The sequence below is a fragment of the Saimiri boliviensis genome, chromosome X, assembly GCF_048565385.1.
Source record: "Saimiri boliviensis isolate mSaiBol1 chromosome X, mSaiBol1.pri, whole genome shotgun sequence".
Lineage (NCBI taxonomy): Eukaryota > Metazoa > Chordata > Mammalia > Primates > Cebidae > Saimiri > Saimiri boliviensis.
In genome coordinates this window covers 43,142,321-43,167,864 of record NC_133470.1, presented here as the reverse complement: position 1 = coordinate 43,167,864, position 25,544 = coordinate 43,142,321, and the positions used below count along the sequence as shown (strand labels likewise).

Sequence of the window (25,544 nt, the reverse complement as noted above, 5' to 3'; positions counted from 1 at the left end):
GGTCCTGTCTGACCTCATGCTGTCTCCGACACTCTCACCACCATCTGATAGTTCAAGTGGTTGCAGCTTTGCTCTCCCTCGATCATTTGATTCATCCACCTGAGGATGTAGTGGGTGGGCTTCCTATGAGGGTTTTCCTGTGGGGAGGTGACTGGGGAAACAGGGAGGAAATCCTAATTATGGCTTGTCCTCTTCCCTGAATTGCTGTCTATGACACAGAATAGTTCCAGTGTAAACAAGATGGGTTGGGGATGGTTTGCATAGGGCAGGAGGCCCACCCAGAAGGCCTGCCCAGAGAAGATAGTACCTGAAACCTATTTGCAATGTTTGCCCAATAACCCTACTCTGGCCTTTCTTTGTATGTTGATTGGGAAGCTGAAAATCCAGGCTGGTCTCCCTTTCTTCCCTTTGTCACTAACTCCAAGCTGTCAGACATTTGAAATCAGAACTGTTTTCAGTTTTCTAAGTCCTGGTCTTGGCAACCATGCCTGGCCCTCTACAGTTTACAGCCAGTTACCACGCTAGTGGCTCAAGGCAGGCAAGTTTCATAATCCGGAGTTTTCAGATGAGGAGTTGGGATTGGGGTTGGGGATGGTGCCAACTCTGGGAGATTCCAGCCTCTCATTTTTGTTCTTGTTGGTTGCACTTTTCAGAACCAAGAGCCACTGAGAGAGGAAGATTCCGATTTCATCCTGACTGAAGGCGACCTCACATTGACCTACGGGGACAGCACAGTGACTGCAAATGGTTCCTCAGGCTCACACACTGGCTCCACAAGTCTGGAGGGTAGCCGGAGAACGAAGAGCAGCTCAGAGGAAGTGCTGGAGCGAGACCTGGGAATGGGAGACCAGAAGGTTTCGAGCCGGGGCACCCGCCTCGTGTTTCCTCTGGAAGATAATGCTTGACTTTCCCCCTAAACCCTGGCGCAATGGGGTAGGCTCCCAATGGGGTGAGGACGGCTGCAAGCCCTAGTGTTGTTTGAGGTGGGGCAGTGACTAGATTGAACTAACTCTTCTATTTTATTGGAGTCTGAAGCTATCATAACACTTAAAATTTAACTCACGATGCAGATGGTGAGGCAAAAGTCTCTAAATTCAGACAAACGTAGACCTATTCCCACTTTTTTCACATAGTAGTACGCTGTTTCAGAGTTAAACAAAAATAGCATGCTTTAATGGTCTCTTAATTCATTCACCTGCAGTATCTGAGCAAGGCGGGGCAGGTGCTGGGCAGGGGGCTTCCTCCCATGAGAGGCTGCATCTCAGTACACAGCAGTACAAGTCAAGCTGACCATAGAAATATCAAGTTAGGGGCGAACAGGCTGGAAGAAGGATCGAGAAGGAAGGCAATTGAGATTGGAACTCCAAGGATTATGGGAAACTGGTGTTAAATGGGACAGAAAACATGGAAAAGCAATTTGAGTGAAGGCTCTGGCAGCGAAGGCTGCGTGACTGCAACCTCATATCAGGATTCCTGACTTTCATGCTACCTGCGTTTCTTCTTGACTGAAGATTTGAAAATACATCCAGGAACATTTCAACATGGAACAAAGCATTATAGTTCCTTCTCTGGCGATGTCCATAAAGAAGTAGTTACGAAATGTTTAAAACCAAAGGCAAATAGTGTTATACTGTTATTTTTTAATTAATCTGAGGAAAGAAGGTATTTAGAAACTGATGATGGTATCACTGCAAAAAGCATTCAACTTTTGAGGGCTGCCGTATGAACTGACAGCCGAGGAAATAATCACTAGGACGGAAGTATCTACTGTGGGTTTAGAAATAACACCAAATTTTTTAGGATGCTATTATCTGGGGAAGAGAAGGCAGCAAGAAACCTACAAGGCACCAGACTAGAATTCAGAGGGAAAGAAATCTCAGTGCAAAAAATTAACTGCAAAGAAATACGAGTTAGTAGTCTCAAGACTGGGTAGAATCCCAAAATTTGAGCTGACGAACGCATGAGATTTCAGTGGCCACCTGAGGAATCAGAGGGAAGTCAATGGAACATTAAGTATCTTCAACCCACTAGAAAGTTCTGTCTTCTATAAGCTTAGAAATCCGGGTGTCTTTATGCCACTGAGTGCCGTGCAGAGAAAGGTCATTTTCCTTGTCTCTGCGGAGGCTGCTGCACCAGCTTAACATATGGGTGTAATTTGAAAGTTAGGTTTTTGGCCAGGCGCGGTGGCTCACGCCTGTAATCCCAACACTTTGGGAGGCTGAGGTGGGCAGATCACGAGGTCAAGAGTTTGAGACCAGCCTGGCCAATATGGGGAAACCCTGTCTCTACTAAAAATACAAAAATTAGCAGGGCATGGTGGTGCGTGCCTGTAGTCCCAGCTACTCCGGAAGCTGAGGCAGGAGAATTGCTTGAACCTGGGAGGCAGAGGTTGCAGTGAACCGTGAGCATGCCATTGCACTCCAGCCTGGGGGACAGAGTGAGACTCAGTCAAAAAAAAAAAAAAAAAAAGAAAAAAGAAAGTTAGGGTTAGGGTTCTTTCTGGATGAGCTGTTCTCTGCCCACACCTGTAGTGCGGAAATACTGAAAGACCTCTTGGGAAAAGTTCGAGTTTCTCCCCATGTCTCTGTGCCTGCCTCAGTGCTAGCATATTTTTGGCAACCCAATTTCTAAAAAATGCTTTCAATAACATGGGCATTTTTCTTATGATGGCAGACAAAATAGTGTCCCAGTCTAGTCTACCTATAATGGAATCAGCCATTTAATCTTCTCACTTCGCATGTTTAATGCTTAATTTTTAAGTAAGGCATTGCTTCACAACTTTGTGTTTGAATTGATAATTTGTGCAAATCAGGAAAATACGTATTTAATTAGGCTGAGCCATCTGAATTTGCTGATATTCGACCCTTAGGTAAAAACAGGAGTCGCAATTTCATATGGTTCAATAAAATAAAATTGACACCTGGCACAGTGGCTTACGCCCATAATCCCAACACTTTGGGAGGCTGAGACAGGAGGATCACTTGAGCTCAGGAGTTCAAAGCTGGGCAACATGGCAAAACCATGTCTCTACGAAAATACAAATATGAGCCAGGCATGGTGGCACATGCCTGTAGTTCCAGCTACTTGGAAGGCTGCGGTGGGAGGATCCCTTGAGCCCAAGAGGCAGAAGTTTCAGTGAGCTGAGATCATGCCACTGCAATCCAGTCTGGGCAACAGAATGAGACCCTGTCTCAAAAAAAAAAAAAAAAAAAAGAAAAAAGAAAAATACACACACAATTGAATGATTTTTATTCTCCTCTTTCTTTTTTTTTTTCTCTTTCCTTTTTATCTACAATATAGTCCATTTTGATTTTATGGTCATCCATCGGCTTTGGAAGTTTGAAAAATGCTGAACAACCTACCCAGACCCATGAGGCCTCAGGGTTACCTAGGCTAGTGAAGGACTTAAGAATAAGATCTACACCCCACAGCCAGAGAAAGAGCTTTCATAGCCCCTGGAAGGGAAGTTCTTATATCCTGGGGTTAGGTTGCAGACAGCGGCTGCCAGGCCTGGCAGAGCCCTGGAGACACATATATTACATATGTGCTGGAGTCCAGAACCAGCATAGGAGTTTTTATTTAGTAGAGTTATCTCAGTAATGAGCAGTCATGCCATATACATCTAAAAGGGAAGGCTTGTTTTGTTTTCATTTTTGTGTTTGTTTTGCAGAGATGGAGAGATAGGCTGCTTGGCTCTTTGGTGGGTCTTTATAAAGCTTTGCTTATCGTATGTCGATTACTTAATTTTGGAGGGAAAAGCTAACAGACACACCCTGCTGGTGGTTCTTGAAAAAAGCCAACCAGGAAGGATTTGGATACACCCTTTTTTCACCGCAAGGCTTTTTTTTTTTTTTTTTTTTTGAGATGGAGTCTTACTCTGTCACACAGGCTGGAGTACAGTGGCATGATCTCAGCTCACTGCAATCTCTGCCTCCTGGGTTCAAGTGATTCTCCTGCCTCAGCCTCCTGAGTAGCTAGGATTACAGGCAGGCGCCACCACATCCAGCTAATTTTTTTTTTTTTTTTCTATTTTTAGTAGAGACAGGGTTTTACCACGTTGGCCAGGATGGTCTCGAACTCCTGACCTCATGATCTGCCTGCCTCGGCCTCCCAAAGTCCTGGGATTACAGGTGTGAGCCACCACGCCCAGATGTTATTTTGTTGTTGTTGTTGTTCTTGTATTTGAGAAAGCTTTTAGCAGATTACAAGAAATGATTCTCTTAGGGAAGAAAAATAATCACTGAGTTTCCCTTCCTAGTCTTAGTTCAATCCATAGAGTGTTGTGTTTATCCCCAAAGGGTCTTGTAGTCTTCATTGCAAACATTTGATTCTGATCTACTCACATACAAGGAAATGGAGATTTGCCAAGACCAAAACTAGAGGGGCGGGCTTCCCATCAGCGTTTTCCTGTGGGGAGATGACAGGGGAAATCCTAATTATGACTTGTCCTCTTCCCTGAATTGCTGTTTACAGCAGTGCAGTTCCAATGTAAACAGGGGTTGGGGATGGTTTGTATAGGGCAGGAGGCCCACCCAGGTAGGAGAGGGCCCAGAACCTAGTTGCAGTATTTGCCCAGTGACCGTACCCCAGCCTTTGTGTGTTAGGAAGCTGGAAACCCAGGCTGGTCTCTATTTCTTGCCTTTGTCACTAACCCCAAGCCGTCAGGCATTTAGACTCAGAACTGCTTTCCAGTGTCCTAAGTCCTTATTTGATTACAAATATTTGGTGAATCGAAGTAAGTCATTTTGGTCCTAATTTTTAACCGTTGATCCAAATTTTTGTTTGTAAGATGTGGAAAATAACCCTGACCTTACCAGGAGTCCTGAGAATGTTAATCCATTCATCAAAATGGTTCCACATCTAGAAGCATTTTGCCTATGCTGTGTGGAGAAAAGTAGAATACCACAAAGCCCAGGCATCATTCAACACAAGGCCAACTGTCTGATGCCAGTCTGGCATAAGATCACATTGAAACTGCTAAGCAATGGTACATCCAGTTAAACAAAGGTCTTCCAAGAGAGTAAACCCAAGTCATCTTATACACATATTTGTTCTGGGTTGTGGGGGACAACAGTTCAGCAGAGTCAGATATTCTAGAGCAGAGGTTCTCAACCCTGACTGTAAATTGGGATCATCTGGCCAGTTTTTGGTATTCAATCAGTGCAAAGGCCCTCACCTCAGAGATTCGGATTCAATAGCTTCAGGTGGGACCTGGAATCCATGCTTTGTTTAGAACCTAAGTAATGTCCCTGATGCGCAGCCATGTTGACAAGAGCCTTTAGTCTAGAGCTCGCAGCAGACCCTATTTGCAATCTTATTTAAAAGAATGGCCTAGCAAATGAAGGTGTTTTTTTAAAATTGCTAGTCATGTGAAACGAACTGAGTATTGATCAATAATACAGACTGGGCAGCTGTGAGAGAGTTTGATGCTAATCTTTGCAGAACTCAAGAACATACTCCATAAAGTACAGCTGAAAAGATCACGAAAACCTTGGAGCCTTCAAGGAGAGAGAAGGGTGACTTGGGGTATGTATGGGGAGAATGAAAAACCTGTCATCTTGGTTCCCACTTGTGGGGAATAAAGAGAAGGTAATCTCTTAACTGAGCTGCTGACTAATCAAGCATGAAGGTTTCTGGGAAGCTGTTTTTATTTTTCTTTTAATTTCACCTGAAATTAAGTTAATAGTCCCCTCTGCAGTTAGATTTTCTTTCCCTTCACCTATCCTGATGCCTGAGTGCACATTGGATTCCTCAGAATAAGGGTGGGTCCGTTTTCTGCTGGAGCAAATTAGAAGGTTGTGGTCACTTTGCAATCACATGGTGATGGTGGTGGTTTCAGTAGCCGGTAATTAAGGAGATGCACACTTTTGTATAGCCCTGACAGAGATAAAAGCTGCCATTCCTTTTAGTACACTTTTTGAGAACTATCAGAAACCTAAACTTTCTCTCCTAGAGAAGAAAATTTGGAATTTAAATAAGGCCACGTTTCTTCCTGGGAAACAAACATAGGAAGGGCATATGGAGCGGAGCATCCAGGGTGGCCACTGAGTGATCAGACAAATAAGCGTTGATGCCTGGAAGCCAGAAATCACACTGCGACATCAAATGTCTCATCAGGCAAACAGCAAGGAGCTCTTCAGGCTGTGTTCTCTAGACCCGAAAATGTCCTCTGTGGTTTGGCTGACAAATAGAATCTCTTTAGAAAATATGCAAAAGGGTATCTCAGCTATCCATGACGATTCTGTCTAAGACAAAGAATTAACAGTTCCTTCCAGAACAGAGGTCTGTTTCACGCTATTCCCACATCCTGTCTCTCCCTGTCCTTGTCTGCAGTGGAAGTGAATGTAATCATACCAGATGGTTGATGTGAACAAGTGATTTCCACATGTAGAAACACCACCGATGTACTTACGGGGAAAAACAGTGGCAGGGTGTTAGAGCATCTCATCAGAGGTGAAAGTCACCCACTTGGAAACCTACCATGTACCCGTTATGAGTTCTAAGAGTGTATCAGAAAGCCGATTTTACCATCTGTTGTGAAAGGTTATCTGCAATGAGGGCTGCTGGGATGTCAGCCTGCTGATCTCACAAGTATACTACTTCTTATTCCACTTCAGAAGTGGGGAACTTGACAAGTTTCTTGTCTGCCTTTTGATGTTGATTCTATAGATTAATTAGTTCAGGAACAAGTCTTTCATCTACATTAGACTGGTATCATTGAGTTCTGGTCTCTTCTGTTCTTCAACTGACAATCTGGCTTGCCAGTGTCAGCTGCTACATGCTGATACAGGAAGTTGAAGGAATCTAGTGGCCAAGAGTTGTAGTTTAGAAACAACCCATCTGAATGCTGCTTTTACCACTTTGATACCTGAAAAGACCCTCCTTCTTTCTAAAACCTGTAAACAACATATCGAGAAATACTGTAGAAACCAATTGTTAGTGTCTAACTAGGAAAAGCAAGTAGACTGACTCATCGATAATCCTTTCAAAACAAGACCTAGAGATAAACCATTTTTCCAGTTTCAATTTTCATAGACATTAAAAAAAAAAAAAACTAACAAGCATATCTTGTCACCCAGTGGTAGCAAAAATTGTAAAAGCAAAACCAAAGTTTTTGATGTTCGTTTTATTTTTGTAAGCAGGGTATACTATAGTTGTGGCCCCTATGGAACACACAGGCAGCCGGTTTTCTGCTACCTGAGCCTTGGAGAAGATGAGAAGGAAGGGCTGCCTGCTGTACTGCCGTTGGGAAAGGTCCAAAGCAGACATGAGAGCACACAGCAGAAGTCACCTTCTCCTTCCAATGACCACCTTTTAAAAGGCTTAACAGAATCACCAAGTGTCATGGTCAACTCTTGGCCAGTGGAAAATTGTCTGGGCCTGTATATGTTGGAGGAACTCAGATAGAAAAGGACTTGTAAACAGCATGAAAACCTCAACATCTGCTGTCTCAAGCACTTTTTTAAAAGGCCACAATTCAGGTGTTACTGGATGACTTAACTGCATGGACATTTGGGGGCTGACTTGTGTTGTGATAATTCCAATTGTGGGCTTTGGAGAAGCAGAGGGATGATTTTCAGTTATGCGGGTGTTAAGTCTACGGATTGGGAATTTACCGTTGAAATCGATCGTTCAAAATGTGACTTCATACTAGGGCCAGCTTCTCCTAAGTTGTCCTTTTGTTTTGTACATAAAATACATCTGGTACTTCTTACTTGGAAAGTTGTACTATATCCATGAAAATGGTTAAGTGAGAAACCCATCAAGACTCATCTAATAGCTGAAACGCAATTTTTAAAATAGAATAGGATGAATTTAACATGAAACGATGTGACCTTCTAGGGAACTTTTTCTAGAGAGCTTACATATTGTAATTGGGGAGAATTTTGTCTTCTGTTTCCATTCAACAGTAGCAAACTGGTGGTTTTATAAAATTAACATTATAGTATGTTATATAAATAAACATTATATAAAATGACATTGAAGTATGTTATAACTGTGAAAAATTGAAGACTTGGAGTTATCCACAACCTTTATGTGCAATAAGGAAGACTGCAGTAGGCCCCCAAAGTGCTGTCTTTCCCTAGCATTTTACTCATTGTTTGCCTTTGTGTATATGTTTAGATTGCTATTGTAAAGCTAGCCATGTGTGTTCCTGCCCTTTACTGATATTTAACACATTTTCTCAAAGCTTTTTTTTTTTTTTTAACAAAACTCAAAATAAAACAACTAACTGGCTGAGCTAATCTTGTTTTGTTTTTTAAAGTATCATCTGTTGGTAGAAGGCTGTAGTGTGATACTATTCTTAGTCTGTTTCTCTCACTGAGAGGTTCTTTTCTGGGTATAAGCTATTCCTCTCCAGCTTTTTTTAGGCCTGGGCTTGGCAAACTACAGCTGGCCTCTGAACCAAATCCAGCCCACTGCCTTTTTTTGTAAATAAAGTTTTATTGGCGTGACTAGGCACATTCATTTGCTTACTGTCTGTGGCTGCTTTCCTGCTACAATGACAGAGCTGAGGAGTTGCAACAGAGATGGTATGGCCCATAAAAACTAAACTATTTACTATCTATCTGGGCCTTAAAAAAAGTTTCTCCCAGCCTCTGATTTAGATGCTTAAAGAAATTCAGTTTTAAAATAGGGCTGGGCGCAGTGGCTCACACCTGCTATCCCAGCACTTTGGGAGACTGAGGTGGGCGGATCACCTGAGGTCAGGAGTTCAGGACCAGCCTGGCCAACATGGTGAAACCCCATCTCTACTAAAAATACAAAAATTAGCCAGGCATGGTGGCATGCACCTGTAGTCCCAGCTACTTGGGAGGCTGAGGCAGGAGAATCACTTGAACCAAGAAGTGGAGGTTGCAGTGAGCCAAGATCATCTCACTGCACTCTAGCCTGGGTGACAGAGCGAGACTCCATCTCAAAAAAAAATTAAAAATAGGATGTAAAAATCACAGCAACAGATTTTTGAGACTTTCTAAAATGTGCATTAGGGTTAAAAGAAATACTTTAGCCACTGTCTGTGACTCCTCCTTGCCTGCAACCATCTTCAAAACCATTCAAAACCATTTCAGGCTTTGAATGTCAAACCCTGAAAAAGGCATCACCAAGTGTTGGCATCAACTAGTGAGACTGAAGCAAGTGGATTGTACATTGCAGCTTAATGCTTAGGTTCTTACTGAGTAATTGCTGAAATTCTTGAACCCAAGATACAGTTTCTTCCACAGTCTTCATATTCCTTTGTATATGTACACTAGCTTTTACCCAAAACATGCAATTGAACTGCATCATAAAATCTGCTTCCAAACAAAACAAATCCTGTCATTAACATGACTCCAGAGTCATTTAATAGTGTAATTACAAAAACACCAGATGATAGAACAATTTAAAAGTAAAAATTTGTTTCAGTTTCATTAGGGTTCTCCCAGCCCAGGGAGAAAAATTACTTCTCAAATATCAGTTCTGGGTAGAGGGAAAGGGAGCTATCTGAAGGACAGCTGGATGAGTCAGGTTAAAAACAATACCGCCCAGACCTATTATTTAATATTAAATAATTTAATCAAGATAAACAGGACTGCACTTAGCCCTTATTCACATTGATGTTTTCGTCCAGACACCTGCTGATGTGAAATGGTGCCAAATCACATCTCTTCTTTGTTGTGAGGGTGCCTTGTTGAAATGGATCCAGCAGTGGCAGGTTCAGCCTGGGAACTAAAGCGCTTCCTATTTTACAGCCATAAATATCCACATCGCACTGTCACTTCCTTACTGGAAACTTCATCTCAACCAATGCGTCTGTCATTATTGAACAGCTCACGATATTCCTGCTTGGCAGAATTGCACAGCAGTTGGTAGCAAGTCAAGTCCCAGACTCTGACAGTGTGACAGATTGCCTCCACAGTGCTGCTTCTCCAGTGCTGCGGCAGCATGCCGAGTGCCCTGGTTAATGGTGACTGACCTGGAAGGGAAGGAACAAAGGACGTTTGAACTTCAGAACACAGAAATCCCCAGAAAGAAAGTCTGTTGAACCCTGATGACATAAGGCTTTTTAAATTAGAAACCTAGAATCTTCCAACCCATACTGAATCAGTATCGATCACTTCTGGTTTGTGAAACTGACCAGGAGAAAATGACCCAAGAGGTGTTGGGTGAGGGTGAAGATGGGAAAACTATGGGGGCGCCTCTGTGAGCATGGCTGTGCTTTCTGCAGCTGCTGTTGTGCAGCGCCTGCTGAGGAGAACAGGGCTTTCTGGGACCTTTTGGGTAGCGTGTGGGAGGAGCTGGGATTGAAGCCGTACCTTTAGGGACCAACCATGTACCCATCCATTCTTCACACATGTACCAGTTCATATGTGCGAAATGCCAACAGCAACTGGCAATTCTGTAAAACCGAGGCTGTAGATAAGCAATTAGTCCACCTTCCTACCTTTGTGGCACCTGAACTTTTTTCTTCTATCATTTAAACACACTGCCTGTGTCACTCTATGTGAGCAGTGGAAAGTAGGCTGACTCCAGTGTGTCTGTACTAGTCCTATCACCAGTTTCTTGCTTTCCTGTGATCCTTCCTCTGATCCTGGATGTGTACCAAATTTGACATTTTCTAATGGAGTGAAACTGTTCATCAGCTTAATAGAACTACTGATGTAAAGTTTGGGAAAGGCAGTTTCAAGATGATTTAAAAGATGCAATAAAGATTCATACTAAGCATTAAGGAAAAGTGAATTTCACAAATGCTTTGAGGCCTTTCTATAATTTTTTTTTTTTTTTTTTTTTTTTTTGAGATGGAGTCTTACTCTGTTGTCCAGGCTGGAGTGCAGTGGCGCCATCTCAGCTCACTGCAACCTCCACCTCCTGGGTTCAAGTAATTCTCTTGCCTCAGCCTGCTGAGTAGCTAATACAGGTATGCACCACCACATCTGACTAATTTTTTGTATTTTTACTAGAGACAGGGTTTCAGCATGTTGGCCTGGCTGGTCTTGAACTCCTGACCTCAAGTGATCCACCCATCTTGGCCTCCTAAAGTGCTGGGATTACTGGTGTGAGCCACTGTGTCCAGCCCCTTTCTATAAATCTTTAGTATTTTGCTAGTACACATGTTTCATGAAAGGGCTGTATATGCAGTGACCCTCAAACACAGAAGGGCTGAGAAACCAAAGAAGGAGGCAGGTAAGTCTAGCTTGTTGTCACAGGGTGATTTTATTGGGGAATATATGGACAGAAGTATGGTCTTGAGCAGCTGTAAGGCAGGTAGATCTCCATGCCATTACCCCCCGCCCCCAGACCCAGGGAGTATATACCATAGGAAAACACATGCTTCAGAGGGAATGATTATGAGTTTGATCTAAGGGCAGGAATTACAGTAAGGATGTGCTCTTACACAAGGAACAACAGATGAACTGGAACTCTCAGAGGCATTCCTGGAACCGAGTTAATCACAAGTCGACATGGTGGATTAGCTTCCAAGATGGAGTTACTTTAGCCTCCACAACAGATTATTTACATAAAGAAAGAGCCACCATGTCAAATTTCAGCATAATTTACTTTAATAAAAAACAATTTCCAGATGGGTCAATTTTTTTTTAAATAGATGGAGTCTAGCTCTGTTGTCCAGGCTGGAGTGTAGTGACATGATCTTGGCTCACTGCAATCTCCACTTCCCAGGCTCAAGTGATTCTCATGCCTCAGCCTCCCTAATAGTTGGGATTACAAGCGTGTGCCACCACGCCCAGATAATTTTTGTATTTTTAGTAGAGACGGGGTTTCACCATGTTGGCCAGGCTGGTATCGAACTCCTGACCACAGGTGATCCACCTACCTTGGCCTCCCAAAGTGCTGAATTATAGACGTGAACCACCGCACCCGGCCAGATGGGCTGACTTACAGTTAACAAGATGGAATAATAAATGCCCTTTTCCTTATTCTTCCCACAAAGTATAACTAAAAACTCCAAATATGATATATAAGACAAAGATTAAGAGTCTGAAGGGTAGAGAGAAGGCAGACTGACTAGAAACCTTGGCAACTGAGGAACACCGTGACCCTGAGTTTTCTTTTTGCCACCTCTATATCCCGAATGTTGTATGCTAAAGAAGCCAGCAACCCAGAAATGCCAATTGTGATAGACACACAAAAAGCCCTGAAAAAAGCCTGTTACCTCTAGCCAAGGGACAGGGAAGGGTTCACTCTAAAAAGACAGAAACCAGGGCCGGGTGTGGTGGGTCACCTGTAATCCCAGCATTTTGGGAGGCCAAGGCAGATGGATCACAAGGTCAAGAGATCGAGACCATTCTGGCTAACACGGTAAAACCAGGTTTCTACTAAAAATACAAAAATTAGCCGGGCATGGTGGTAGGCGCAGGTAGTCCCAGCTACTTGGGAGGCTGAGGCAGGAGAATTGCTTGAACCCAGGAGGTAGAGGTTGCAGTGAGCCTAGATCACGCCACTGAACTCCAGCATGACGACAGAGTGAGACTGTTTCAAAAAAAAAAAAAAAGAAAAGAAAAGAAACGAAGCACCACAATAAAAAAAATAATAAAACAAAAACAAAAACAAAAAAACTCCCCTTTTCTGTGAGCAAAGACCTAGTGGGAAGCCAGGATCTCTGGCAGGAACCAGGTGATGTGCCCCTTTCTCGCCAGTGTGGAGGCCTGCTAAAATAAGATTTAAATAAGATTTGGAGATTCATAAGATAATTCTCCAATTGTTCAGGGCAATAAAAACAGCACTTGTCAAACCAAGAACCAGGGAAATTTCAGCTTGAATGAGATGAGACAACTGATACATACCAACACTGAGATGACAGATGTTGAAATGATGGGAAACAGGTTTGAAGTGGCAATCATAAGCATCTTCAATTAGTCATTATAAATGTACTTGAAACAAATGAAAAAATAGAAATTCTCTGCAAAGAAATATAATTTTTAAAAAAGCAACCAAATAGAAATGTTACAATTGTAAAATACAATAACAGAAATTTGAAAAACTCACTGGATGGACTCAATAGCAGAATAGAGATGACAGAGTAAGGACTTAGTGAATCTGAAAATAGAACAATAGAACTTATCCAATCTGAGCAACAGAAAATAGAGTTAAAAAAAGATAAACAGACCCTCAGGGGCCGATGGAACCACAATAAAAGATCTACCATGCATGTCATCAAAGTTCCAGAAAAACTGAAAAAATACTTGAAATATGGCTGAAAATTTCCCAATTTTGGCAGAAGACATAAATTTATAGATTCAAGAAGCTGAGCAAACCCCAAAGAAAAAAAACTCAAAGACCTCTACACCAAGCCATGACATACTCAAACTTCAGAAAAGTAAAAACAAAGAAAATCCTGAACGCAACTAGAGAGAAATGACACAGTAATTATGAGAACAACAATATGAATGCCAGTGGATTTTGTATCTGAAAGCATGGAGGTCAGAACAAAGTGACACGACAGTTTTCAAGTGCTGAAAGAAAATATCTGCCAATCCAGATTTCTCTCTCTCTCTCTCTCTTTTTTTTTTTTTTTTTTTTTTTGGACAGAGTCTTACTCTGACACCCAGGCTGGAGTGCAGTGGCATGATCTCGGCTCACTGCAACCTCCACCTCCGGGGTTCAAATGATTTCTCATGCCTTGGCCTCCCAAGTAGCTGGGATTATAGGCATGTGCCACCATGCCCAGCTAATTTTTATATTTTTAGTAGAGACGGGGTTTTGCCATGTTGGCCAGGATGATCTCAAACTCCTTACCTCAAGTGATCCACCTGCCTCGGCCTCCCAAAGCAGTGGGATTACAGGTGTGAGCCACTACACCCAGCCTTGATCCAGATTTCTATATCCCATGATAATATCCTTCAGGAATGAAGGTGAAATAAAGACATTTTCACATGAAAGAAAACTAAGATCATTTTTGCCAATAGAACTTTTATAAAAGAATTGCTAAAAGTTCTTCCCCAGGGAAAGGAAATGATTTTTTTTTAATAAAGGAGGCTTGAAATATCACAAATGAAGAAAAAACAATGGAATAGGTGAAATATGAGTAAATTTAATAGACTATTCTCTTGAGTTTTTAAAATTATTCTTGATGGTTGAGGCAAAGTAACACTGTATGATGTAGTTCTCAATGTATATAGAGAAAAGTTTTAAGAGACTCTTTAAGGGCCAGGATAAAGGAAACTAAGTGAAGATTAGTTTTCTACATTTCACCGGAGATAGTAAGACGTTGACACCAGTAGGCTGTGATAAGTTACATATGTATAATTCAAATAAACCACTAAAACAAACATATAGAGAGATACAGAAAAAGTACTGCAGATAAAATGAAATTCTAAAAAATGATCAAGTAACTCAAAGGAAGACAGTAAAACAAAGGAACAAAAATAGAGGGAACAAACAGAAATCAAATTGAAGTCCTAAAATATCAATAATTAGATGAAATATAAATGGTTTAAATATATAAACTAAAAGAGATTGGCAGAATGGATTGAAAAACATTACCATTCATTTCTAATATAATGAAGTGGGTTGAAAGCAAAAGGCTGAAAAGGATACACCATACAAACATTAATCAAAAGAAAGGAAGAGTAGCTATATTCATATTAGATAAAATAGACTTCAGAGCAAAGAAACTTACCAGGGAGAATGTCACATAAGGTTTAAAGGGTCGATCCACAAATAAGACATAGCAATCCTAAATATATACACAGCAAATAGCAGAGCTTCAAATTTCCTAAAGCAAAAGCTGAAAGAACAGAAAGAAGAAATATACAAGTCTATATATATAGTTGAAAACTTCAACACCATTCTCTCAAATGAGAGACTCACTAGGCAGAAAGTCAGTAAGGATACAGAAAAACTGAACAGAACCATCAATCAACAGGATTGAACTGACATTTAGAAAACATTCCACCTATTATTAACAGTAGAATACACAGTATTTTTAGGCATACATAGAACATTCACGACATGAACCTATCCTGGTACACAAAACAAATCTGAACAAATGTTTAAAAGTCAGTAACAGAAAGATAGCAAGAAATTATCCAGAAATTTTGAAATTAAAGAACATACTTAAACATAATTCATGGAAAATAAAACTATATTGAATAAAAATGCAACATCAAAATTTGTGAAGCTAAGAGGAAAATTTATAACACTAGAAACTTACATGAGAAAAAAAGATTTCAAATCAATAATCTACATACTTACCTCAAGAAACTAGATGATTTTTTAAAACCCAAAGCAAGCAGAAGTAACAAAATAAGATAAAAGGAGAAATCAGTAAAACTGAAAACAGAATCAAGAAAATACAATGAGGCCGGGTGCGGTGGCTCAAGCCTGTAATCCCAGCACTTTGGGAGGCCGAGGCGGGTGGATCATGAGGTCGAGAGATCGAGACCATCCTGGTCAACATAGTGAAACCCCGTCTCTACTAAAAATACAAAAAAAAAACTAGCTGGGCGTGGTGGCGCATGCCTGTAATCCCAGCTACTTAGGAGGCTGAGGCAGGAGAATTGCCTGAGCCCAGGAGGCAGAGGTTGCGGTGAGCCGAGATCGTGCCATTGCACTCCAGCCTGGGTAACAAGAGCGAAACTCCGTCACAAAAAAAAAAAAAAAAAAAAAAAAAAAGAAAATACAATGAAACAAAAAGCTGGTTCTTTGAAAAGATCAAAAACCTCTATCAGCCAGGCACAGTGGCTCATGCCTGTAATCTCAAGACTTTGGAGGCCAAGGCGAGTGGATCCCTTGAGGCCAGGAGTCGAGACCAGCCTGGACAACATGGCAAAACCCTGTCTCTACAAAAAATACAAAAATTAGCCAGGTGTAGCGACAAGCACTCGTAGTCCCAGCTACTCAGGAGGCTGAGGCACAAGAATTGCTTGAACCCAGGAGGCAAAGGTTGCAGCGAGCCAAGATTGCACCATTGCACCCCAGCCTGGGCAATGGGAGTGAGACCCTGTCTCAAAAAAAAAACAAGACAAAACAGAAAACATACAAACAAAAAGCTTCTATCAACTGACAACTGAAAAAGAGAAGACAAACATTACCAGTATCAACAATGAAACAGGGGATCTCACTACAGACCCCACAGACATTAATAGGCAAAAACAAACAAAAAAACTGAAAACAACTCTACATCCATTAATTTGACAATTTAGATGAAATGGACCAATTCCTCAAAAAGCACAAACTACTATGACTCACCCAATATGAAACAGATAATTTGAAAAGTCCTATAACTACTAAAAAAATGAATTAATAGTTAAAAGACTCCTAAAAAAGAAATCCTGTTCATGTCCTTTTCAGGGACATGGATGAAGCCGGAAACCATCATCTACAGCAAACTAACACAGGAAGAGAAAACTAAACACCACATGGTCCCACTCATTAAGTGGGAGTTGAACAATGAAAACACATAGACACAGGGAGGGGAACATCACACACTGGGGCCTATCAGGGTTGTGTGGGGCAAAGGGAGGGAGAGCATTAGGACAAATACCTAATACCTGCAGGGCTTAAAACCTAGATGATAGGTTGATAGGTGCAGCAAACCACCAGGGCCCGTATATACCTATGTAACAAACCTGCATGTTCAGTGCATGTATCCCAGAACTTAAATAAAATAAAATAAAAAAGAAATATTTTAAAAAAAGAAATCTCTAGGCCCAGATAGTTCCCATGGATAACTCTACCAAATGTTTAAAGTAGAATTAATTAACACCAATTCTACACAATCTCTTCCAATTATGAGGCCAGTGTTATCTGATACTAAAATCAGACAAAGTATTAAAAAATAACCCCAAAAAACAAAACTACTGACCAGTATCTCTCAGGAACTCTTGTTTTGTTGAGGCAAAATCCCTCAACAAAATATTAGCAAATAAACCTCAACAATACATAAAAAGGCTTATATATCGTGACCAAATAGGATTTATTCCAGGATGTAAGGCTGTTTCAATATCTGATAATCAAGCCATGTAATCTACCATATTAACAGAGTAAGAAAGAAAAATCACATGATCATATATCAGTTGATGCAAAAAGGCATCTGACAAAATCTGACATCCACTCATGATAAAAATTCGCAGCAAACTAGGAATAAAGGGAAGCTTCTTCAACTTGATAGAGGAACACCTACGTAAACCTACATCCAGCCTCATTCTTTATGGTGAAAGACTGACTGTTTTCCCACTAAGATCAGGAACAAGGCACTCACCACTCTTATTCAACACAGTATTGGAAGTCCTGGCCAATGCAATAAGGCAAGTAAAGGAAATTAAAAACCATACTGATTGGAAAGGAATAAAACTGACCCTATTTGTAGACTATATGATTATATAGTCATGTACTGCATAATGACATTTCAGTCAATGACAGACTGCATATGCAATGGTAGTCCCATGTAATTATGTTACCATATTTTTACTGTACCTTTTCTATGTTTAGATACACAAATACTTACCACTGTGTTACAACTGCCTAGAGTACTCAGTATAGCAACATGGCATGCAAGTTTGTAGCCCAGGAGCAAGAGGCTATATACCATATAGCCTAGGTGTATAGTAGGCTGTATCATCTGGGTTTATCTACATATACTCTCTGATGTTCACATAACAACAAAATTGCTTAATGATATATTTCTCAGAACATATGCCCATTGTTAAACAAAGCATAACTATATATGTAGAAAATCCAGAGAATGTACCAAAAGCTCCTATAACTAATAAGTGATTTCAGCAAGTTTCTAGGATATAAGATCAATATTTGTGGCTGGGTGCAGTGGCTCACACCTGTAATCCCAGCAGTTTGGAAGGCTGAGACAGGCGGATCACGAGGTCAGGAGATCAAGACCATCCTGGCTAACACGGTGAAACCCCATCTCTACTAAAAATACAAAACATTAGTCAGGTGTGGTGGCACGTGCCTGTAGTCCCAGCTACTCAGGAAGGTGAGGCAGAAAGTGCTTGAACCTGGGCGGTGGAGGTTGCAGTGAGCTGCGATCATGCCACTGCATTCCAGCCAGGGCAACAGAATGAGACTTTGCCTTAAAAAAAAAAATCAATATTTAAAAACCAATTTTATTTAAACATACTAGGAATGAACACACTGAAACCAAATTTTAAAACTCACACTATTTCTAATTACTCAAAATAAATATTTAGGTATAAATCTAATAAAACAGGTAAAGGATTTATATGCTGAAAACTGTAAAACATCAATGAAAGAAGTCAAACAAGATCTAAATCAACATGTTAATGATCTAAATACCATGTTCATGGATTGGAAGACTCCACATAATAAAGATGTGAGTTTACTCTTAATAGATCTATAGGTTTAACAAAACTCCTATCAAATTCACTAATGCATTTTGTAGATATACACAAGCTTATTCTAAAACTTACAGGGAAAGGCAAAGAAGCTAGGATGGCTAAAATCTTTTCCGGAAAAGAATAAAATAGGAACGATCACTGTACCCCATGTTAAGATACTGTATAACTACATTAATCCAATCATGGCGGGACAGAGAGTGTACCCAGAAATAGACCTACATATATATAGCCAACTAATTTTTGACAGTGGTACAAAAGAAATTTACTGGAGGAAAGATAGTTTCTGCAACAAATGGTGCTGGAGTAATTAGATATCCAGAGGCAAAAACAATCCTTGACCTAAACCTCACACTTTACACAAAAATTAACCGAAAATGAATCATAGAATTAAATGTGGCTATAGATAAGCTTATCCTAAAATTTATAAGGAAAGGCAAAATAAAAATATGAACTTCTACTAGAAAACATAGTAAACAAATCTATGGGACCCTAGGGTTAGGCAAAGATTTCTTAGATGTGACAACAAATGCATAGTCCACAAAAGGAAAAAACTGATAAAGTGGACTTCATTAAAACGTTGAAACTTTTGCTTTTCAAAAGGCCTTGTGGATAAAAGATAAGATATAGACAAGGAGAAAATATGTGCAACCACATATATGACAAAGGACTTGTATAAAAATAACTCTTAAAATTCAAAAGTAAAAAACAATCCAGTTGGAAAATGGACAACCTATCTGAGCCAACATATCACCAAAGAGGAGCTATGGATGGCAAATAAGCACATGAAATGATTCAGCATCACTAGCCATTAGGAAAATGAAATTAAAACCACGATGAGATATCACTACATACCTAGTAGAAAAATTAAAATACGGTGACAAGGCCAGGCGCAGTGGCTCATGCCTGTAATCCCAGCACTTTGGGAGGCTGAGGCAGGCGGATCACTTGAGGTCAGGAGTTCAAAAGACCAGCCTGGCCAACATGGTAAAACCCCATCTCTACTAAAAATACAAAAACTAGCTGGGTGTGGTGGTGCACCCCTGTAATCCCAGCTACTGGGGAGGCTGAGGCAGGAGAATCACTTGAGCCCAGGAGGCAGAGGTTGCTGTGAGCTGAGATCGTGCCACTGCACGTCAACCTGGGCAACAAAGTAAGACTCTGTCTCAAAACCATAAAATAAAAATAAAATAAAATATAATGACAATACCAAATACTGTGAGGATGTAGAAACATTTCATCTCTCAGACATTGTTGGCGGGAATGTAAAAGGATACCGCTGCTCTGGAAAGCAGTTTGGTAGTTTCTTATCAAACTAAATACATACTTCCACAAGATCTAGCAATTGCATTTCTGGACATTCATCCTAAAGAAATGAAAATTTATGTCCACACAAAAACCCATACACAAATATTCATTGTAGCTTTATTTGTAATAGCCAGAAACTGAGAACAATCCAATGTCCTTCAATGAGTCAATGGTTAAACAAACTGGTACAACCATACCATGGAATATTACTCAACAATGAAAAGGAACAAACTTTTTTTTTTTTTTTTTTGAGACAGAGTTTCACTCTTTTTACCCAGGCTGGAGTGCAATGGCATGATCTCGGCTCACCGCAACCTCCGCCTCCTGGGTTCAGGCAATTCTCCTGCCTCAGCCTCCTGAGTAGCTGGGATTACAGGCACGCACCACCATGCCCAGCTAATTTTTTGTATTTTTAGCAGAGACAGGGTTTCACCATGTTGACTAGGATGGTCTCGATCTCTTGACTTCCTGATCCACCTGCCTCGGCCTCCCAAAGTGCTGGGATTACAGGCTTGAGCCACCACCCCCGGCCAGGAACAAACTATTATTAAACAAGACAACCTGGATGAATCTCCAGAAGATTACACTGAGTGAAAAATGTCAATATCAAAAGGTTACATATTATATAATTCCATTTACATAACACTGAAATAACATAATTATCATAGAGATGGAGAACAGATTAGCATTTGCCAGTGAAAGGAGTGGGTTAGGGTAGGGTATGTAATGATAATGAGGGTAGCACAAGAGAGTTTCTTTGTGTTGATGGACTAGTTCTGTGTCTTGATTGCAGTAGTGTTTCACAAATCTATATATAATAAAATTACACAGATCTATACACACACACACACACACACACACACACACACACACAGAGTGCATGTAAAAACTGAAAATTGAATAAGGTCTGTTGTTAGATCTCGCCAGTGTCAATTTCCTGGTGTTGATACTGATCTATATACAAAGTTTTCCATTGGGTGAAACTATGTGAAGATTACAGTGGACCTCTTGTACTGTTTTTGCAACTTCCTGTGAATATGTAATTATTTCTGCAGTGGCGTGATCACAGTTCACTGCAACCTTAAACTCCTGGGCTCAAGTGATCCTCCCACCTCAGCCTCCCGAGTAGCTAAGATTACAGGTGCACCCAGCTCATTATTTATTTTTTTTATAGAGACGGGATGCCCCTATGCTGCCCAGGCTGGTCTTGAATTCCTGGCCTCAAGCACTCCTCTTGCCTTGGCCTCCCTAAATGCTGGGATTAAAGGCATCAGTCACCATGCTCGGCCTATATAATTATTTCAAAATCAAAAGTTTAAAAAAAAAAATTCTGTCATTGTTTCTTTGTGCAATGTGTTGAGCTCTTCACTTGGGTTGCCTTAAAGACCCGGAAACAAACTTGGCAGTAACTCAGGATGGTTTTGTCAATGACTAACCAAGTGCTAAATGTTGCCAGGTCAGATCCCATTTCCCAACACACTTTCATGGAGAGTACTACCAGCCCAGCCTCTGTACCCATAAGCACTCTTTTATATCCTTTTATTACAAATCTTTGTATCTACTCAAAAGGCTGCTTTTCATTCAGGTTCATATTTTTTATTGAATCACTGGCAGTACAAGGTGAGGGGAGAGGCGAGATGGGTGCTCTGAAAGAACTCTTGCTGTTGCTGGGGTAATTGAAGAACTTAAAAGAAGTACTGCTAATTCAGGCGGGCAGCATACAGATGGCAACCTCACAAAGCCCTTTCTTTCTGCACACTAAGAATGGGTTCCTATCCTCCCGTGTCAGCCTCTAGTTCCTGAATGTTCCTGAAGTAAGTCACAGATGCTTATATATCTTCCGGTTCTGATATACACCTTTCTGAGATCTGTAGCTCCCAAGTAGACCCTAGGTAAACTGTTGGCTAATTTCCTACCATTTCTCAATATTTTTGGTTGTGTTTAAAACATAAACACGTCCATGAATTCTTAGTGTGATGTTTCCTCAAGCTCTTAAGTCCCTAGTATCTTAAATAGAGGATTAAGAATTTAATTCCTGAGGCAGGTGGATTGCCTGAGTTCAGGAGTTCAAGACCAGCCTGGGGAACACAGTGAAACCCTGTCTGTACTAGGGGAACACAGTGAAACCCTGTCTGTAAAAATACAAAAAATTAGCTGGGCATGGCAGCATGCGCCTATAATCCCAGCTACTTGCGAGGCTGAGACAGGAGAATTGCTTGAACCCGAGAGACGGAGGTTGCAGCAAGCCGAGATCAAGCCATTGCACTGCAGGCTAGGCGACAGAGTGAGACTCCATCTCAAAAAATAATGATAATTTAATTCACTTTTTTTTTTTTTTTTTTTTTGAGACAGAGTCACACTCTGTTGCCTAGGCTGGAGTGCAGTGGCGCAATCTCGGCTCACTGTAGCCGCCACCTTTTGGGTTTAAGCGATTCTCTGGCCTCAGTCTCCCAAGTAGCTGGGATTACAGGTGCCTGCCACCACACCTGGCTAAATTTTGTATTTTTAGTAGAGACGGAGTTTCACTATGTTGGCCAGGCTGGTCTGAAACTCTTGACCTTAGGTGATTTGCCCACCTGGGCCTCCCAAAGCGCTGGGAATTACAGGCATGAGCCAGCCAAGGATTAAGAATTTAATTCACTCTTAATCCAGACCCCAACTCTTCTTAATATTATGGGGCCCTGTTCATATGGGGCAATGAAATATTCATGTTTGGGTGCATATTTAGAATGCAAACCCTCAGTTTACCAGCCAGTTGCAGTTACCAAGTAGCTAGTTATGTCCTTTTTATCAGCTGCTAGATGTCTGATAAGGAAAGATTAAATTTTAAGCTGCTAAACTTCTTGGTTAAAACTGTTTCCACTTGCCCAGAGTCTGGGGAGAATGAAAATGCTACTCTCTGTATCACCTGAAACAACCAAAGACCCTTCTGTTTATTCCTAAGTCAGAACTTTTTAAAGACCTATCCTGTATGATAATAGAAAATTAATAATAAAAAACTGCCTTCATGCAATTAATCTCAAGAATTATAAGGGGTTTTGTATGCAATTGTTTTGAAAAGCATGCATAAAAGGTTTTTTTTTTTTTAAATGTGACATTGAAGTATGAGGTCATTCCTCAATATTCAAGTAATTCAAGAATTGGCTTTCACTTTTTAAAAAGTATGGATTATTTATTTAAAGACTGAAAGTCATACTCCAATGAGTTGGATGTAATTTTATCTCCTTTGCTACAGTTCCCTTGAGTGTTTAAGTGACCAGCCAGGCCCTAAATGCAGCTGGTTGACCTACTAATAGCCTCATTACTATCAAAGGGAAACTTCATTCTGGGTTCATTCTGGGTCTATGGAGCCTGGATTGCGAGCAGTTGGCTCAGCTGAGGCTCCTGGCGCTACAGCAGAATAACTCAGGAAGACACGCTTTTAGCATTTTAATCATACTTTCTTCAATCTTTGAAGCTAGGGTGGGGGAGGGGGATGAATCAACTTCCTGCTGGCTTTAAAGTTAGAGGACAGAAGCTTCAAGCAAATGAACTTGCAACTGGCTCCGCCTCTCTCAGTGGCCTTTCTGTGCCCCCCATTTCCGGTCAGGTAATGAGCCTAGAGCCCCCAGCTGAATCTAGGAACTTACACGGGCCCCTCACGTCTACTCCTTGAATTTCACTTGTCAATTTGGATCTGCTCTTCTTCCCTTCAAGTTTTTCTTGGTCTTGCCTCCAGAACGTCCGTGCCTGTGACCAGACTCCGAGGTATCCTGTCCCTGCCCACACACTTGCGCCAGGTGAGGCACCCTGGGTTGGCCACCAAAAGCTACTTCACAGATGCTAAAAGTTGGTGCTGGCGCTTAGCACTTGAGAGAACTGAGATTTCCGGGTATTCAGCAGGTCCTGTTATCACCGGCTGGATGACTTTCCAGCCTATTGTAACAGCTTCCTCCTGGACCACCTCCAGAACAGATGGGCTGAGGATGGGCTTGAGCGTCCTTTGCAAGGACTGTGTCCTTATGAGTTCTTCTCCCAGCATGGTCAATTGAAAGCACACTTTGTGAATCATGGTAATATCTGAGCTTACCTGTTAACTCTGGTTAAGCTTTCTTAACCTTCCTGTTTTCACTTCAAATTAGTGAACTACAGTGCCAAAGAAAGCGGAAATGAGTGGCAATGTTTACAGTAATAGCACCATTAAGTTGTTTTTTAAGGGAGCTTCTTAGGGGTAATGTTACAATAATACTTGAAATAGCAGAAACCTCAAAGTACGTTCCCTCATTGTGACTCCAAAGCAAAATTTAATTCCAAAGCAAAATGTAATAGGAGACATTTAGTCAAATAATAAAACTGCACCCCCAGATAGCCTGGAAATGTACTTTAAACAGCATTAAATGTTATTAATAATTTCCAGACGTTTAATCTGAAAAATTAAGTGGCAGTAGCTGGGGGTGCTAGTTATTTATGCTTGCACTAGTCAATAACATTTTCAGTCGCATTCAACTTGAAACAACTCTCCACTCAGGTTTAAAAAGAGACAGAGGCTGAGTCAAAAGAAAACAAAAACAAAAAGACAAAACTCTGAACTGGGGAGTGAGGGGAGAAATTAGCACTTGCCTGGACTTGGGTAGCCCCAGTGGAGAGCTGAAAAGACACACTCCCGCTGTCCCCTCCCACCGTGGGAGGACTTCAGTGTCAAATCTCAATCCATGTGAGTCATTCAAGCCCAGAGTCAGCCAATACAAAAATTAAACGGGCATTATTTTTCCTCTTATTCTAGTAAGATAATAACATCTCTCCAGTTTTATGATACCCACCCCAGCTAAAAATTTCCCAAATTTTTGAGCTCAGTTGAGAACAAATAGATGCACGCCAAACCAGTATTAATAAAACTTGGAAACAGCTGAGTTTGCCTAGTTGACTTTTGTTTTTTCCTTTCATTGAGCTGCTCCAAGATATAAATTTAGTTGGCATACCTAATTGCTTTTGTGAGTTAAGTTGCTCCCAACTCCAATAAAGGAACTGACTCAGTATTTTATAATATCTATTTGGATAGGCCACCTGCAGATGTTTGCGATCCACTAAATGAGGGTAGAAGGGATTTGGGAGAGCACGGAGCTGGGAGGTGACCTGGAGCTTAGATCTGCAATTCAGGCTGCCATTTGGTCCCCATGGGGGTTATCAGTCAAATGAGCAGCTTAAGTTTCCTTATCCCCGCCCCCCCCACCTCCCCCCACCCCCAACACACACACACACACTCTGGGACTGCCCAGGAGGGCTCATTCTCTGCTCTAGATCAGTTTTAAGATTCCCAGGTTAGAATGGGTAGTCAGTGTACAGAATCTATGAACCAGCCAAACTCTAGCCAATCACTGCAGGTATCTCTCCCTGCAGAGTGAGGCGGTGTGTTTGTTCCACCCTTTCCTAGCCTTTCTTGTTCATGGTCTAGTGGCAGTAAAGTAGCTTCATGGCTTAGAGCAGGTTCGTGTTGGCATAGGACATTGGATCGTGGCGGCTAGTCTATAGGATTGCTGGAGTTTGCCACACCTAGGATCAAGACATGGATTTTTTCCGGAGCTCAGACGATTTCTCTTCCCCGTTGACTGTTGAAAAATAAAAATGGCTGGGTGTGGTGACTCACTCCCAGCACTTTGGGAGACCGAGGCAGGCAGATCACTTGTCAGGAGGTCGAGACCAGCCTGGCCAACATGGGGAAACTGTGGCTCTACTGAAAATACAAACAAATTAGCCAGGTATCGTGGCACGTGCCTGTAGTCCCAGATACTCTGGAGGCCAAAGCATGAGAATTGCTTTAACTCAGGAGGCAGAGGTTGCGTTAAGCCAATACTGAGCCACTGCACTCCAGCCTGGGCGACAGAGCGAGATTCCATCTCAAAATAATACATACATACATACATACATACATATGAAGTAAAATTATTT

At 41.3% G+C, this 25,544-nt stretch overlaps 2 protein-coding genes across 4 annotated transcripts in view; one reads left to right on the top strand and one right to left on the bottom strand.

Moving 5' to 3' along the window:
- Positions 1–3,226, top strand: part of SLC9A7 (solute carrier family 9 member A7) — a 142,820-nt gene extending 139,594 nt beyond the window's left edge. For both annotated transcript variants that reach the window (XM_010350153.3, XM_010350154.3), the window contains one exon: positions 654–3,226. In XM_010350153.3, coding sequence (XP_010348455.1) covers positions 654–905 — 252 coding nt within the window. In that variant the 3' untranslated portion in view covers positions 906–3,226. The remainder of the gene's footprint in view (positions 1–653) is intronic.
- Positions 3,227–8,168: 4,942 nt separating this feature from the next.
- The window catches only part of CHST7 (carbohydrate sulfotransferase 7), a 29,059-nt gene continuing 11,683 nt past the window's right edge, over positions 8,169–25,544 (bottom strand). Inside the window, exons 2-3 of one of the 2 annotated variants that reach the window (XR_012515716.1) lie at positions 14,618–14,725; positions 8,169–9,955 (exon numbers count right to left, since the gene is read on the bottom strand). The gene's annotated coding sequence lies outside the window, so the exon portion shown is untranslated. The remainder of the gene's footprint in view (positions 9,956–14,617; positions 14,726–25,544) is intronic. The other variant, XM_003939503.4, reaches the window with a different exon arrangement.